General features: G+C 40.5%; 1 protein-coding gene across 2 annotated transcripts in view; it reads left to right on the plus strand.

The window, feature by feature from the left end:
* ubac2 (UBA domain containing 2) overlaps positions 1–17675 on the plus strand; it is a 211731-nt gene that overhangs the window by 97910 nt on the left and 96146 nt on the right. For both annotated transcript variants that reach the window (XM_078546034.1, XM_078546033.1), the window contains exon 5: positions 14479–14602. In XM_078546034.1, the coding sequence (XP_078402160.1) occupies positions 14479–14602 (124 nt within the window). The remainder of the gene's footprint in view (positions 1–14478; positions 14603–17675) is intronic.

The following is a 17675-nucleotide window of genomic DNA, read 5'->3' on the forward strand; positions in this document are numbered from 1 at the left end:
ATCATGCTTGACAAATCTACTGGAATTTTTCGAGAATGTAACTAGTAGAGTTGATGAGGGGGAGCCAGTGGATGTGGTTTATTTGGACTTTCAGAAGGCTTTTGACAAAGTCCCACATAAGAGATTAACATGTAAAATTAAAGCTCATGGGATTGGGGGTAGTGTATTGAGATGGATAGAAAACTGGTTGGCAGACAGGAAACAAAGAGTAGGAATAAACGGGCCTTTTTCTGAATGGCAGGCAGTGACCAGTGGGGTACCGCAGGGATTGGTGCTGGGACCCCAGCTATTCACAATATATGATAATGATTTAGATGAGGGAACTAAATGTAATATCTCCAAATTTGCAGATGACATGAAGCTGGCTGGGAGAGTGAGCTGTGAGGAGGATGCAGAGATGCTTCAGTGTGATTTGGACAAGCTGAGTGAATGGGCAAATGCCTGGCAGATGTAGTATAATGTGGATAAATGTGAGGTTATCCATTTTGGTAGCAAAAACAGGAAGGCAGATTATTATCTGGCTATAAATTGAGAGAGGGGAATGTGCAATGAGACCTGGGTGACCTTGTACACCAGTCACTGAAGGTAAGCATACAGGTGTAGCAGGTGGTAAAGAAGGCAAATGGTATGTTGGCATTCATAGCAAGAGGATTCGAGTACAAGAGCGGGGATGTCTTGCTGCAATTGTACAGGGCCTTGGTGAGACCACACTTGGAATATTGTGTGCAGTTTTGGTCTCCTTATCTGAAGAAGGATGTTCTTGCTATAGAGGGAGTGCAGCGAAGGTTTACCCGACTGATTCCTGGGATGGCAGGACTGACATAAGAGGAGAAATTGAGTCGGTTAGGATTATATTCTCTGGAATTCAGAAGAATGAGGGGGGATCTCATAGAAACCTATAAAATTCTAACAGGGCTAGACAGGGTAGATGCAGGAAGGATGTTCCCGATGGTGGGGGAGTCCAGAACCAGGGGTCACAGTCTGAGGATACGGGGTAGACCATTTATGACTGAGATGAGGAGAAATTTCTTTACCCAGAGAGTGGTGAGCCTGTGGAATTTGCGACCACAGAAAGTAGTTGAGGCCAAAATATTGTATGTTTTCAAGAAGGAGTTAGATATAGCTCTTGGGGCGAAAGGGATCAAAGGATATGGGGAGAAAGCGGGAGCAGGTTATTGAGCTGGATGATCAGCCATGATCATAATGAATGGCGGAGCAGGCTCGAAGGGCCGAATGGCCTACTCCTCCTATTTTCTATGTTTCTATGTAAAGAGTTGGAAGATGTTGTGCATTGTTGTTAGCTGGGAGGCGCTGCTTGAGAGGACAGTGGAAGCCGTTTCAATAGTACCTTCCAAGAGGGAGCTGGATAATTACTTGACGGGGAAAAGGTTTGCAGGGCAATGGGGAAAGGACCAAGAAAATGGACTAATTGGCTAGCCTTTTCATGGCACAGGCAGATGGGTGAAGGTCCTTCAGTGCTGGATGGTTCAATGAAATTGAAATTTACACTGTTTCAGAATGTGTGTACGTGAAAAAAAAACCATCTTCCAAGAAACACTCAAAAATGGCTGGGTGAGTGATTCTCATTTTTTACCTGCTGGGTGTAAAGCATCACATCAGTGGGACAGATGAGATGATTGGTGGGGTGGTGTGGAGCGGTGTGTGATGGGTGGTGGCTGAGATGAGATAGCTGAGCATACACCAAAAGTAGAGCAAGGAACCTTGAACCTTATGGTCTCAGCTACTTGCTTCCTCCCCACCGCAATAAAATAAATAAATAATAAAATAAAAGGAAATAAAATTTCCTTTATTCATAAAGTTTGTGAAAAGTACATTACAAAACATTTCAAATTGAATATTATAGGAAGCGTAATAGAATTCAACTTTTCTCCATGCAGCAAGTTCCACTGTGAGGTGCCTCAATACAGTTGCAATACTTTTGAAATTTACAATGTACATTCCATGTCAGACATACAGCCCAAAGGCAAAACATTTCAAATTGAATATTATAAAAAGTGCAATGGAATCCAACTTTTCTGTATACAGCATGTTCCACTCTGAGGTGCCGCGATACAATTTCATTACCCTCGATATTCGCGATGTACATTCCCATGTCAGGCATGCAGACTGAGGGATTCTACAGAGTTTCCAGCCCCTTGGTACACCACGTTCGAAAGACCTTAGACTGTGGCCTTTCCCCATTGTGCCTCTGCAGTGGCTGCCCCAAGCTTTAGTGTGTCCCTCAGCACGTATTCCTCGACCTTGGAATGTGCCAGTCTGCAACCCTTGGTCGAGAACAACATTTTGCACCGGAAGGCCAGCAAGTTTCAGGCAGACCGAAGAGCTTCTTTCACCGAGGACTACCTGAGGCATAAGGTAGTCACAAATAAATCCAGTGGGAAAGTTAGAAGAAACTAGTTTATCCAGAGAGTGATTAGAATATGGAACTTGTTACCACGGGGAGTTGTTGAGGTGAACAACATGGATGCATATAAGGGGAAGCGAGATAAACACATAAGGGAGAAAGGAATAGAAGGACATGCTGACGTGATGAGTTGAAGTAGGGTGGGAGGAGGCTTGAGTGGAGTATAAACACAGGCATGCACCTCTAGGACCAAGTGACCCAATGTGAATCCTAAGTAATTATATAAATGTCTAGCTTAAATTATGATTTCTAAAGAATGCTCATGATGTTATACTTGTTTGCCTCAAGCAGCCTCTTTAATCACTCACCCTGCAACTCACTTACATAAAGATAGCTTCTATAAAATGTCCAAAAGCAAAATATTGCTGATGCTGGAAATTTTAAATAAAAACAGGCAATTGCTGGAAATACTCAGCTCATCAGGTAGCATCTGTGGAGAGAAACAGAGTTAACTTTTCACACCGATGATCTTTCATCAGAGCTCAAGGAATTCTGAATGTCTTGGACCTCTCTAATTGTGGGTGGATCCAAAACACAAAAGGTGGAATTTCAGTTAGAATCCACTTGGAATAATTTTGGAGCCGGAGACAGTTGCTGAGGAAGGAGATGTGGCTGTGGAAGTGAGTTTTTGTAGATATCTGATCAAACGCGAGAAGGGACGAAAGATCATCGACCAGAAAGGCTAGCTCTGTTTCTGTCTCCACAGATGCTGCTTGACCTGCTGAGTATTTCTAGCATTTTCAGTTCTTATTTCTATAAAATGTCACCTTGCACAGGGACACGTTGGTATGTAAAACACACTGCACATATTTTATTGACAATACCCTTTTGCTTGATAATGATGAACTGGGGAACATTTTGTGCTTGGAATTAATATTGTATTTGCAAAGGGTTAAATCAGTTTAACGTTACATGTTAGCTGAGTAATTTATCAGTTTTTTTTTACTATTAGCTTCTCTCAGATTACAAAATCCTGTAATTTGCAATTACGTCATGTTAAAAGCGGAGTGGCCGATTGCGGGTGTACTCTCTGAACACCACATCTTTTGTGCGATAAACTTGCTGCAGTACAAGTAAATAACAAAAGTACAAAATAGAGCTCTTTTTTTTTGTCACTGTTAATATTGCAAATTCACGTAGTTAGAAACGTACATCCGTATCTCTGAAGGCATAAACACAAAGGAAATATGGGTGATAAAACTTAGAATATCTGGGCTTGAGTTTTGCCTTTGCTAATGCTGACTGGGAAAACCACACACATTGACATAGAATTTTACAGCAGAGAAACAGGCCATTCAACCCAGTTGATCTGTGTTGTTTATATGCTCCACATTAGTCTCCTCCAGCCCTTTTCATCTCACCCTATTAACATATTCTTCTATTCCTTCCCCGCTTGTGTATATCCAGCTTCCCCTTAAATCCATCTGTGACATTCTGAGTCAAAATCCTGGAACTCCCTCCCTAACAGCACTGTGGGTGTACCTTCACCATATGGACTGCAGTGGTTTAAGAAAGCAGCTCACCACCGCCTTCTCAAGGATAACGTGGGATGGGCAATAAATGCTGGCCCAACCAGCGAAGTCCACATCCCGTGAATGAATAAAAAGAACCCAAGATCCTATTTGTTCTCTTTATTGCTGTTGTATGGTGTACTGGTTAACAGACAAAAACAGAGAATAAGAATAAATAGGTAATTCTCAGGGTGGCAGGCTGTTACTAGTGGGATACTGCAAGGATCAGTGCTGGGGTCATAGTTGTTCGCAATCTATATAAATGATTTAGATGTGGGGACCAAATGTTATATTTCCAGATTTGCTAACGACACAAAGCTAGGTGGGAATGTGAGTTGTGAGGAGGGTGCAAGGAGGCTTCAAGAGGATTTGGACGGGGCAAGTGAATGGGCAAGAGCATGGCAGATGGAATATAATGTGAATGTGTGAAGGTATCCATTTTGGTAGGAAAAACAGAAAGGCAGAGTATTTCATTAATAGGGAGAGGTTAGGAAGTGTTGATGTCCAAAGGGACCTAGGTGTTCATGAGTCACGTAAAACTAGCATGCAGCAAGCAATTAGGAAGGCTAATAGTATGTTGGCCTTCTTTGCAGGGGGATTTGAGTAAAGATGTCTTGCTTCAATTGCATTGAGCTTGGTGAGACTGCATCTGAAGTATTGAGTACAGTTTTGGTCTCCTTATCAAAGGAATGATGCATTTGCCAGAGAAGGAGTGTAACGGATGTTCACCATATTCACTAATCCCTGAGATGGAGAGATTGAGGAAACTGGGCCTGTCCAGAGTTTCGAAGAATGAGAGGTGATCTTGTTGAAACTTGAAAATTCTTACGGGATGTGACAGGGTAGATGTAGATAGAATGTTTCCCCTGGCTGGTGAATCTAGAACCAGGGGACACAGTCTCAGAATAAGGGGCAGACCACTTAAGACTGAGGTGGATAGGAATTTCTTCACTCAGAGGATGGTGAATCTTTGGAATTCTCTACCCCAGAGGGCTGTGGAAGCTCAGTCTGTTACAGTACAGCTGATGGTAAATGCTGAGTTGTTCAAATCCCAAAGGGAAACTTGAAACAACTGCCACAGCTTGTTTTGCAATTTGTATACATTTTGAGATGCATGCCCTGAATTCAGTAGTAATAAGACCACCAAGTCTTATAGGTTTTTACAAAACTAGATTAAACATTTATTAATAGAAAAAATGACTTTAAATAAATACATAGATCTACAAATTATTACTATGATAATTTCTAAATCTCCTAATCAATCTAACTCCCAGTTATGGTTTTGTTAAGGCAACAGTAAGACACAGATTTTATAAGACCCAGACAAAGAAACGTAATACCCTGAACAAGTCGACTTCCAAGTGAGTTTTCTTAACTTCAGTCCTTTGAAGACAGCAGCTTGAAGCATAGATGCTGAAAGCTTTTTCACATATTTGTAAGATCTTTAAAGTTCCTTCTCTTACACACAGCCCTTGCTCCTTCTTTATACATATCTTCCTCTTTGAATGCAAACACCCATTGTTTCACTATGTCTTTGGACTTTATCTCCCTGATAATAAAACCCTCTCATAGCACTAAGTTTTACCAGTAATCTTTAAGAAAAATAAACACACTGTTTCTAAACTTCACCTGGCTAGGTGACACATTTCACCCCTTCTTTGAAAACAATCTAGCCTGGTCTATTTCAAAATGCAAATGTTCCCTTAACACCTATGTATCTAAACTTCCCCATGTTTATCTAATTAACATTTCCCCCCAACCCCCCTTCTTAGATCAAAACACCTCTATTCAATTAAACCTCATACGCATGCAGAGACACATATAGACACATCCCACTATTACACTATTTTACCAATAACATTATGAGAATTATTATATATTCTTGACATTCCCCTCCGTATTAAAAAATGAACCGTCATAATTTTAAAAGACAGCCTCATTTTTATTAACCCATCTTATACTATCTCCTATACTTCTCTATATACTTACACTATTACATTACCAGATGCATGCATTAATATAACAATATATATACAAATCCTTTGCATCAATAGACATCATTCCAGTTCAGAGTCCAGGTTTTTAAATGTCCAATTTTCCCTTTAAGCCTCAAACTCTTGATAAAGCACCTGCAATGAGATCCTCTCGCTCAGTGACATGTAAAACCTGTAGATTAAATGGATGCAGCAATGAACTCCATCTGAATAGCCTAGCACTTCTGTCTCAAAAGGATTGTGGTCTGTATAAACAATTGTTTCTGACTAATTGTTTGCCATATAGATTTCAAAATGCTGCAATGTTAACACCAAACCCAACATCTCCTTTTCGATTGTTGAATATCTTCTCTGTGTGCATTCAATTTCCATGAAAAATACCCCATCGGTTTTTCAATTCCAGTGTCATCATCTTGTAACCGTACAGACTCAATTCCTACATCACTTACATCAACAGCCAACTAAAATTGCTTGGCGTAATTGGGTATGTCAAAACTGGTGTTGTAGTTAATACAGTTTTCAAATTGTCAAGTGCCTTCAGATACTGCTGCATCCATTGATACTACTTGTTCTATTTTAATAGTTCAGTCAGTGGAGCAACCACACTGCTAAAATTTGGTACAAAATTCCGATAAAACCCACTCATGCCCAAAAATCTCAAACCTTCTTGTTTTGTTGTAGGCACTGGGAAATCCATGATAGCCTTGACTTTCACATCTCTTGGAGTCACCTTACCATGCCCAATGGTATGGCCTAGATACGTAACTTGTGCTTTTGCAAATTCACTTTCAGCCAAGTTCATCACCAAATTAACTTCTTGTAATTGAATAAATAATTCTTCCAGATGTTGTAAATGCTCCTCCTACAAGGACTGAACACTATCAAGTCATCAGTGTAAACAGCACAATTGCTTAGGCCTGCAATTACTTTGTTTGTCAGTCTCTGAAATGTCGCAAGTGCATTCTTCATAACCAAATGGCATGACCTTAAACTGATAGAGTCCATTTGGTGTCACAAAAGCCGATATCTCCTTTGCTCTCTCCGATAACGGTACTTGTCAATATCCTTGTCAATCTTTGTGATAAATTTTGATTGCTCTACTTTCTCAATACAATCGCCCAACCATGGTATAGGATATGAATCAGTTTTTGTCATTCACCTTTCGATAATCCACACACAGTCTTTGTGTTCCATCCTGATTCGGTACCAGTGCAATAGGCAAATGCCAGTTCCTGCAACGAGACTCAAGTTGTATCATTTTGAAGTATGAAGTCAATTTCTTTCTGTACTTGTGATAACATTGCTCGATTTAATCTATAATGATGTTGCCTTACCGAAGATGCAACTTCTACAGACACATCATATATAGTTAAGCCTGTCCTCCTGAATTTATTTCCACAAATAGGTTTGTGTGACTGCAATAGCTTTTCCAAATCACTTTGACACGTGTCTGGAAGGTAACTCAATGTTACATTTAAATTTTCAAGTATGTCCTCATTATCCAGTTTGATTAAAAGAAAATCAATTTCAGAATCATGCATTTCTACTTCTTTCTCTTTATCTACTACCACTAACACCTCCTTTTGGACTTCTTCCCTGTCAAAGTACTTTTTAAACATATTTACATGACACAGCCTCTGCTTTTTTTGTATTTATTAAATCATTTACTTTACTCAATTTCTTTTCAATCCTATAAGGCCCACTAAACCTTGCCTTTAATGAGTCACCTAATACTGGTAACAGAACGAGCACTTTCTCCCCAGCAACAAAACTACAAGCTGTAGTCTTCCTGTCTACCTTCACTTTCATCACTCGCTGTGATATCTTTAAATGTTCCATGGCCAACTCACATGCTCTGCCTAATCTCTCTCTGAAGTTTGATATGTAATCCAGGAAAGTAATTTCTGAATTTTGATCTGCCGATTTCTCATAAATCAATTTCAGTGGTCCCCTTACCTCATGACCATAGGCTAGTTCGAAAGAACTAAAACCAGTCAATGCATTAGGAGCATCCCTAATAGCAAACAACAAGAATGGAATTCCCCCATCCCAATCCTTTGGATAACCCTGATTGTATACTCTCATCAGTTTTTAAAGTTTGATGCCATCTTTCCAAAGCCCCTTTAGACTCAGGATGATAAGTTGTTGAATTGAATTGTTTTGTACCCAAACTGTTCATTACTTCCTTAAACAGCTGTGACATAAAATTTGAACCCTGATCTGATTGTATTCCTTAGATAAAACATATCTTGTAAAAAAAATGAGTTAACTCTTCCACAACCTTCTTTGTTGTATTGTTTCTCAAAGATATTGCTTCAGGAAATCTGGTAGATGCATCCATTATTGTCACTAAATACTGATTTCCACTTTTAGTCTTAAGGAGGGGTCCTGCACAATCAATCATGACCATAGTAAAAGGCTCTTCAAATGCTGGAATTGGAATTAAGGTGCCAGCTTAATCACTGCTTGTGGCTTCCCTATCACCTGACATGTGTGACATGTTCTATAGAATTTGACTACATCCCTACGCAATCCAGGTCAATAAAAATGTTTCTGCATCTTCACCTGTGTCTTTCTAATTCATAAATATCCCCCCCCCCTCCAATTGTAATTTCATGAGCTATCCTCAGATTCTCATTTCTATACTCAAATAGGATAACAATCTGATCTACCTCCCTGCATTTCATTTACTGAAATATGATATTACCTCCATTTTCCCATTAAAATATTACCCTTAAGGTAATTACATTCTGGAATGCATTTTGCCTCTGTTTCTGTGTAAGCTCTCTAATATAAATGTTGTATTTGTAAATCTTTTTTCTGTAATTCCACTAACTGTCTTGAGTTAAACACTTCAGCTGAACTGTCCTCTGCTTTGCCTTCCTGAACAATGTTATCAAACACAGCGTCAGTTAATTGGATTTTAACACCTTATTCCTGCCTTTGAACTCCCTGTCCTTCCTGTTTTCCTTCTTTTAACCTATGAGCCTGTGATCTCGTTATCACACAATCTGGAAACAATCCAGCGTGCTCTGTCTGTAACACTGCTGTTGAAAACTCTTCTACAAGCTGCTCAACTACCATAGGCATCACCTACATTTGTGATCCAGCTATTTCATTACCCAAAATAAATTGAACCGCTGCAATGGGCAATTTTCAGTCATTTCACCTGTTTTCCACTCACTCTTTACATTTACCTTCCACAGTGGAATAGGTTTAGCATCTTAATGAACTCCACCTGTTCCTGCAATACTCCCTCTGAACAACAAATGTTACTATCCCATAACATTAAGGATTGACTAGCCCGTGTCTCTTAAAATTTTAACATCTTTACCTACTCCACCCTGTACACATGGAAAGACTTTCCCTTCACATAAAAAACCTCTAAATTTTTCTGCAACCTATTCCTCTGAATCCTCTTGGTTAAATTATGAACAGATTCCCACTTCTTTACCAATCACTGATTCTTCTGGTTTTTCCTGTGCCTAAACCTCAGAACGTACCGTACAGTACTCCTACTTCCAGAACTTTTCTGTACCCTCATAATTCTAACCGATTTTCCCTGCAATTTCCAACATACTGACTTTGTGTGTCTAACTTTATTACAATGAAACCATCTCAATTTTTGAATGCCGCTTCTACCCTCAGCACCTTCCTTTTTATTCTGGGAAAAAAACCTCCTGGGAATTTCCACCTACTCCGTCTCTTCCCTGACTTTCTTTCACCTTCGCACTTTCTATCCTTTTCCGATTTGAAAGGGTGACAATTAAAAGGTTTAGCTCTATGAGCTAACTCATAATCATCAGCTACCTCTGCTGCTTGTCTTACTGTTTGAACCCTCTGTTCCTCCATGAGTTCTCACAACCGAAGAAATTGAATCTTTAAATTCTTCCAAAAGAATTACTTCTCTAAGAGCTGCATATATTGTCTCCATTTTCAATGCCCGTATCCACCAGTAAAATTACTTTGCTTTGCTCTTTCAAACTCAATATAAATTTTCCCAAGGCTGTTTTCTCATATTGTAAATTTCTGCCTGTATGCCTCAGGAACCAACTCATGTGCACTCAAAATAGCCTTTTTTTTTACCATATCATAATTCACTGACATTTCTTCTGACAGCAAAGCATATACCTCACGTGCTCTACCCACCAACCTGGATTGTAACAAAAATGTCCAGTTTCCCTGTGACCATTTCATCTGTTTAGCTATCTTCTCAAATGAAATAAAGAATGCTTCAACATCTTTTTCCTCAAACTTTGGAAGAACTTGTACAAATTTGAACATCTCCCCATTGGGTTTTAGGTTAAAGTTCTTTTCATCATCAGAATTTTTCTCAGAATCTGAGGTCTCTTTTTTAACTTCTAGCCTTTAAAGCTGATATTCTCTGCCTCTTTCCTTCATTCTCTCTTCCATTGCTAACTTTTCCCTCTGGAGATCAAATTTCCCCATTTCCATTTCTCTCTTCCCTTTTGTTTCTGCTGCCTCTAGTTCCAGTTTTTTTCATTTCCAACTCTTTTCCCTTTTCATTTGCCTCCAATTCATGTTTTCTCAGTTCCTTTGCTTGTTCAAATTCAAGCCTCTTCATTTCACACTGAAGTCGCACTACCTCCAGCTGTGACTCACTAGTGTCAGGTATTACTTCCAACTTTAAATGCTGTGCTATACCTTCAGTTATATCTGCTTTCTTAATCCCCGCAGGTAACCCCAATTGTAATTTACCTGCCAATTCCAGTAACTTTAGTTACATTTTGTAAACCAGCCAAAGTTATAACTTCAATCCCAAACAACTCTGAGCAACCGCAAAAGCCATATTGCAGTCTCACCACTACAAGAAATCGCGCCCCGACTCTTGAATTCAAAGTGCTTCTTGTACTCGGAACCTTAAGGGTCGCCAACTCCAAAAAAAATCATGGAATTTCAAATATATCCCGCAAAGAGCCCCCAACTATGTTATGGCGCAGCCTATGGTAAATTCTGAATTGTCCAAATCCCAGAGAGAAACTTGAAACAACTGCCACAACTTGTTTTGAAATTTGTATACATTTTGAGATGCGTGCCCCGAATTCGTTAGTAATAAAATCTCCAAGTCTTATAGATTTTCACAAAACTAGATTAAACATTCCTAGCACAAAGGAAGATGGTTGTGGTTATTGGTCAGTCATCTCAGCTCCAGGACGTCACTGCAGGAGTTCCTCAGGGTAGTGTCCTCAGCTCAACCATCTTCAGCTGCTTCATCAATGACCTTCCTACCATCATAATGTCAGAAGTGGGGATGTTCGCTGATGATTGCACAATGTTTGGCACCATTTGCGATTCATCAGATACTGGAGCAGTCCATGTCCAGATGCAGCAAGATCTGGAAAATATCCAGGCTTGGGCTGACAAGTGGCAAGTGTCAGGCAATGACCATCTCCAACAAGAGAGAATCTAACCATCGTCCCTTGATTTTCAATGGCATTACCATCACTGAATCTGCCACAATCAGCATCCTGGGGCTTGCCATTGACCAGAAACTGAACTGGACTAGCCATATAAATAGTGTGGCTACAAGAGCAGATCAGAGGCTAGGAATCTTGCAACGAGTAACTCACCTCCTGACTCCCCAAAGCCCATCCACCATCTGTAAGGCACAAGTCAGGAGTGTGATGGAATATTCCCCACTTGCCTGGATAAGTACAGCTCCCACAACACTCAAGAAGCTTGACACTGTCCAGGACAAAGCAGCCTGCTTGATTGGCACCACATCCACAAACATTCATTCCCTGCACCACCGATGCACAGTAGCAGCAGTGTGTGCCATCTACAAGATGCACTGCAGGAATTCACCAAGGCCCCTTCAACAGCACCTTCTAAACCCATGACCACTACCATCTAGAAGGACAAGGACAGCAGATAGTTGAGAACACCACCACCTGGAAGTTCCCCTCCAAGTCACTCACCATCCTGACTTGGAAATATATCACAGTTCCTTCACTGTCGCTGCATCAAAATCCTGGAACTCCTTTCCTAACAGCCCTGTGGGTGTACGTACACCACATGGACTGCAGCGGTTCAAGAAGGCTGCTCATTCCCACCTTCTTAAGGGCGGCTCGGGATGGGCAATAAATGCTGGCCCAGCCAGCGAAGCCCACGTCCCGTGAATGAATTTAAAAAAAGAAATGACTTTAAATAAATAAAAAGATCCACAAATTACTACAATGATAATTTCTAAATCTCCTAATCAATCTAACTCCCAGTTACACTTTTGTTAAGGCAACAGTAAGACACATAGATTTTAAAAAACTCAGGCAAAGAAACATTGATACCCTGAACAAGTCGACTTCCAAGTGAGTTTTCTTAACTTCAGTCCTTTGAAGACAGCAGCTTGAGGCATAGATGGTGGAAGCTTTTTCACACATTTGTAAGATCTTAAAAATGCCTTCTCTTACACACAGCCCTTGCTCTTTCTTTATACATATCTTCCTATTTGAATGCAAATACCCATTGTTTCACTATGGTTCTATGATAATAAAACCCTCTCATAACACTAAGTTATACCATTAATCTTTGGGAAAAATAAACAGACCGTTTCTGAACTTCACCTGGCTAGGTGACACATTTCACCCCTCCTTTGAAAACAATCTAGCCTGGTGTATTTCAAAATGCAAATGTTCCTTTAATACCTATGTTTCTAAACTTCCCCATGTTTATCTAATTAACATTTCAAATTTAACCTATCTTCTTAGATCAAAGCACCCAGACTCGCTGTCTCTAATTCAATTAAGTCTCTCTCTCTCTCTCACACACACACGGACACATCCCACTATTACTCTATTTTACAATAAATTCCAATAACATTATAAGAATGATTATATCTTCTTGACAAGTCATTAAGCATGTTCAGGACAGAAATTGATAGATTTCTGGATACTAATGACAACAAGGGATATGGGGATAGTGGGAAAAATGGAGCAAGAGGTAGATGATCAGCTGTGATCTGTTTGAATGGCGGAGCAGGCTCAATGGCTCGATTGGCCTACTCCTGCTCCTATTTCCTATGTTCCTATGATGGTTTCAATGATTTAAACCAATGGTTAGATCCATGTCTGTGTTTTGTATTATGTTTGTTGTTTATTGTTATGGTCTTTTGAGCTTGGGTACTTTCTGATTAAATAACACCATTATTTACTCAAGTCAGCACAAATTTACAAAAACAAAATAATGACATAGAAAGTACAGCACAGAATCAGGCCATTCGGCCCAACTGGCCCATGCCAGTTTCTATGCTCCACACGAGCCGCCTCCTCCATTTTTCTTCTCCGTATATCTTTCTATTCCTTTCTCCCTCATGCTTATCTAGCTTCCCCTTAACTGCTATTCACCTCAACCAATCCCTCTGGTAGTGAGTTCCTCATTCTCAGCGCTAGTCACTATTTGTGACTATCTCATTTCTTCTAGGTTTGGACTGGCCCGCAAGTGGAACTATCTCTGCATCTACCCTCTCAAACTCCTTTCATTATCTTAAAAACTTCTTTCAGGTCATAACCCATCTAATTTTCGTTAAATTTGCGTCAACAGAAGTAACATCAGATGAGTTCTTTGAAGGGTGTGGTGTGATTCCGTCGGCAAGGTTAACACCCATGCTGTGAAGGTGAAAACCTACCCCAATGCCTTTAGAAAGCTGTTCAGTGTATATTAATACTTATCTGCTTCTATTGTAAATATTAGTGAAATGCTTGTGGAAAATTGTTAAAGTGTGCAAGATTTGACACAAATTCCCATGATTCTGTGATCTTTAGAATTTAGATGTGGGTACAGTTGCATAGTGGTTACGTTAGTGGACTGGTAATCCAGAAACCTGCAACATCCAGAGACATGAGTTCAAATGCCACCCCACTGGCTGTGAAATTTAAATTCAATTCAAAAAACCTGAAATAAAAAGCTAGCGTCACAAATGGTGGCCATGAAACTGCTGGATTGTCGTAAAAACCCATCTGGTTCACCAATGCACCTTTTTTAAAAAATCGTTCATGGGCTAGGCCAACATTTATTGCCCGTCCTTAATTGCCCTTGAGAACTGAGTGGCTTGCTAGCATTTAAGAGTCAATCATATTGTTGTGGGTCTGAAGTCGCATTTTTCCTTCCCTAAAGGACATCAGTGAACCAGATGGGTTTTTGCGACAATTGACAATGGTTTCATGGTCGTCATTAGACTTCTAATTCCAGTCTTTTTTTTATTGAATTCAAATTTCACCATTGAACCCAGGTCCCCAGAGCATTACCCTGGATTATTAGTCCAGTGACAATACCACTATGCCACCACCTCTCCTTTAGGGCATCCTTACCTGGTCTGGCCTACATGTAGCTCTCAGCCCACAGCATTATGGTTGACTCTTAACCGTCCTGCAAAATGGCTTACCAAGCCACCCACTGGTACTGAAAAAGGTGGTTCACCTTCTCAAGGGCAATCAGGGATGGGCAATAAATGCTGGTCTGGGCAGTGGTGACCACATCCCATGAATGAATGAAAAAAAAAATTAATGTGGCTATTTTTCTTCCTTCTTCTTAGTCTGGGCCCCATCTTTGCACTGTTCGTGCCTTTCTACTTCTCCATTCCAAGTGTTCAAGTGACGCAAATCCTGGGCAGGTTTTCCATAACAAACAAAACCTTGGTCTACATTGTGGGTCTACAGGTATGTATACGATTATAACAGTGGCATGTTGGTAAGGGAAAATGTGTTTTGATTTGAAATTTGGACTGATGTTCCTCAATATAAATTTCTTTCATGATCAAAATGCTGAACTGGTGCCTACGTAGGTAATATCAATATTATGAGTAAGTCTCATAATGGCGTTGATTTGCCTGTTGGTAGTAGAGAGACTCTCAGTCCCTCATTTTCCCTACCTGCCATTTTCTCTCAGTTCTTCAGCTTTCACCGAATTCTCAGCCACCCAGAATTCTCCTTTATAGGACAAATTATTTGTGCATTTTCATGCACCCTGTGAAAGACGGTTTCACACTTTAAAGAAACAAAGTGTTTATCAAAAGTGAAACATAAAGCAGGATAGGCAGCTTCTGTGAAGAGTTTACATTTCAAGTGCACACACCCTTCTTTAGATCTGGAAAACGAGAAAGTGTAGTCATATTGGTACAATCGGAGAAAGTGAAGAGATATACTGAATAAAAGCGGGTAGCTCCAGGAGGGTTCTTGAGTGGAATGATACAGTTGATAGAAATATTGAAGAAACAGGTTCTGTACATAGCTTGTTAAGTGGAAAGACTGATGAAATGCTGAGGCATGTAAGGTGGTAAACACACATCCTATTTCACATCCACTCATGATCACTGATATCTCTTTAGTGGTGCACTACACCTCACCGACCACTAGTGTCACTACTGTGTAAAATCCATCCTCTCCACCCAGCCTCAAGATTAATCTTCACTTCCCTCTCTCTTTAACAGCACCCAGTCTTTTATTTCATTTGTCATTCCTTTTCTTACTTGCACTATTACACCTTGCACACTCCATGAATTTGAGCTCATCCAAAAATCTGCTGGCCCATGTCCTAACTCACACAGAGTTCCATTCCCTATCACCACTCTGCTTGCTGACCAACATTGGTTTAAGAGTCCAGCAGTGCCTCCATTTTAAAATTCGGATCCTTGTTTTCAAATCCCTCCATGTCCTCACCCCTCCTTATCCCTGTAACCTCCTCCATCCCTACAAACTGTGAGCCACACAGGAGGCCAGTGGGATTCATCAAGTGCCAAATTGGCAACTTGATCATTGATGACTCAGATTCAAAATAGCCACTGAACAAGAAGTTCCAGCTTGATCCCATCCTTCTCCCTATAGTTTGCTCCTTTCTCAATGTGGAATTGGCCTGATCCCAAGAATTAAAGTTATAATAGCACAGAAGGAGGACATTTTTCCCATCAAGTCCATTCCAGCTCTCTCTAGTGCAATCCAGTCAGTTCCATTCGACTGCTCTATCCCCGTAGCCCTACAAGTCAACTGTCCATCCAATTTCCTTCTGAAATTATTGATCGTCTCTGCTTCCACCACCCTCGTAGGCAGCGAGTTCCAGGTCATTACTACTTATTGCATAAAAAAAGTTCTTCCCCTCATCCCCTGCCATATCTGGTTCCCAAACCTTAAACCTGAATCCCCTATTGCTTGTCCCACCAACTAATGGAAACGGTTTTTCCTTGTTTACCTTATCTAAACCTGTCAATATCTTGTACAACTCTATCAAACCTCCCCTCAACCTCCTTTACTCCAAGGAGAACAACTCCAGCTTCTTTAATCTAACCTTGTAGCTAAGATCCCTCATCCTTGGGACCATCCAGGTGAATCTCCTCTGCAACTTCTTAAGGACCCTCCCATCCTCCCTAAAATGTGTTATGGGAACTGGACACAATTCTCTACTTGTCGCCTAACCAGAGCTTTAAAAATATTCAGCATAACTTCCCTGCTTTTGTACTCAACGCTTCTATTTATGAAGCCCAAGATCCCATATGCTTTGCTAACCTGCACTCTCTCAATATGTACTGCCACCTTCAAAGATCTATGTACATGCACCCCCAGGTCCCTCTGTCCCTGCACATTCTTTAGAACTGTGGCATTTAATCTGTATTGTCTCTCCCTATCCCTCCTGGCAAAATGCATCACCTCACACTTCCCTGTATTAAATTCCATCTGCTACTTATATAAAAGCAAAATCCTGCAGATGCTGAAAATCTGAAATAATAACAAAATGCTGGAAATACTCAGGTCTGGCAGCATCTGTGGAGAGAGAAACAGAGTTAACGTTTCGAGTCGAATGACTTATTCAGAACTGAAGGGAGGTAGAAATGTGATGGGTTTCATGCCCGTTGAAAGGGGGGAGGGGGTGGAAGAACAAAAAGGAAGGTCTGGGACAGGGTAGAGGGCAGGAGAGATTAAATGACAAAGATGTCATGGAATAAAAGGCAAAGGAAGTGGCAATGGTTGTAGTAAAGAAACAAAGCATTTGTCCAGAGTGAGTGTGAATGGCAGAATAATGAACAGCTCTATCTGAAAGCAAAAACATGAAAAACAAGATTAAGACCAGCATACATGGCAAAAAAACATAGAATCAAAATGGAGGACAGAGTTCATAGTCTGAAATTGTTGAACTCAGTACTGAGTACAAAGATGTAAAGTGCCTAATCGGAAGGTAAGGTGCTGTTCCTTGAGCTTGTGTTGAGCTTCACTGGAACGCTGCGGCAGGTGGTGGACAGAAATGTGAATGTAACAGAAAAGGTGGAGAATTAAAATGCCAAGCAACCAAAAGCTCGGGGTCATGCTTGCGAACTGAGCAGACAGAACCCTTTCTTGAACAAGGGTGTCACATTTACCACTCTCCAATCCTCTGGTACCTCTCCTGGATCCAGGAAAGATTGGGAGATTTAGGTAATCCCACCCCACACCCCACTTCTCTCAGCAACCTGAGGTACAAGCCATCGGACCAGATGACTTCTCCACTCTCAGCATAGTTAGCCTTTCTAGTATATCCTGCTTAATAGCTTTCACACCACCTATTACTTCTGCCCTCTCCACTTCTATCTATATTTTATCAATATCCTTTTCCTTAGTAAACACTGATGCAGAGTACATATTAAGTATTCTAGCCTTGCCCTGCACGTCTAAGCATATATCACTCTCTTTATCTCGAATAAGTCCCACCATGCCTCTGCTACCCGCTTACTATTTACATGCTGGCAAGAGATTTTTGAATTCCCTT

The sequence above is a fragment of the Cetorhinus maximus genome, chromosome 7, assembly GCF_964194155.1.
Source record: "Cetorhinus maximus chromosome 7, sCetMax3.hap1.1, whole genome shotgun sequence".
In the NCBI taxonomy this organism is placed as follows: domain Eukaryota; kingdom Metazoa; phylum Chordata; class Chondrichthyes; order Lamniformes; family Cetorhinidae; genus Cetorhinus; species Cetorhinus maximus.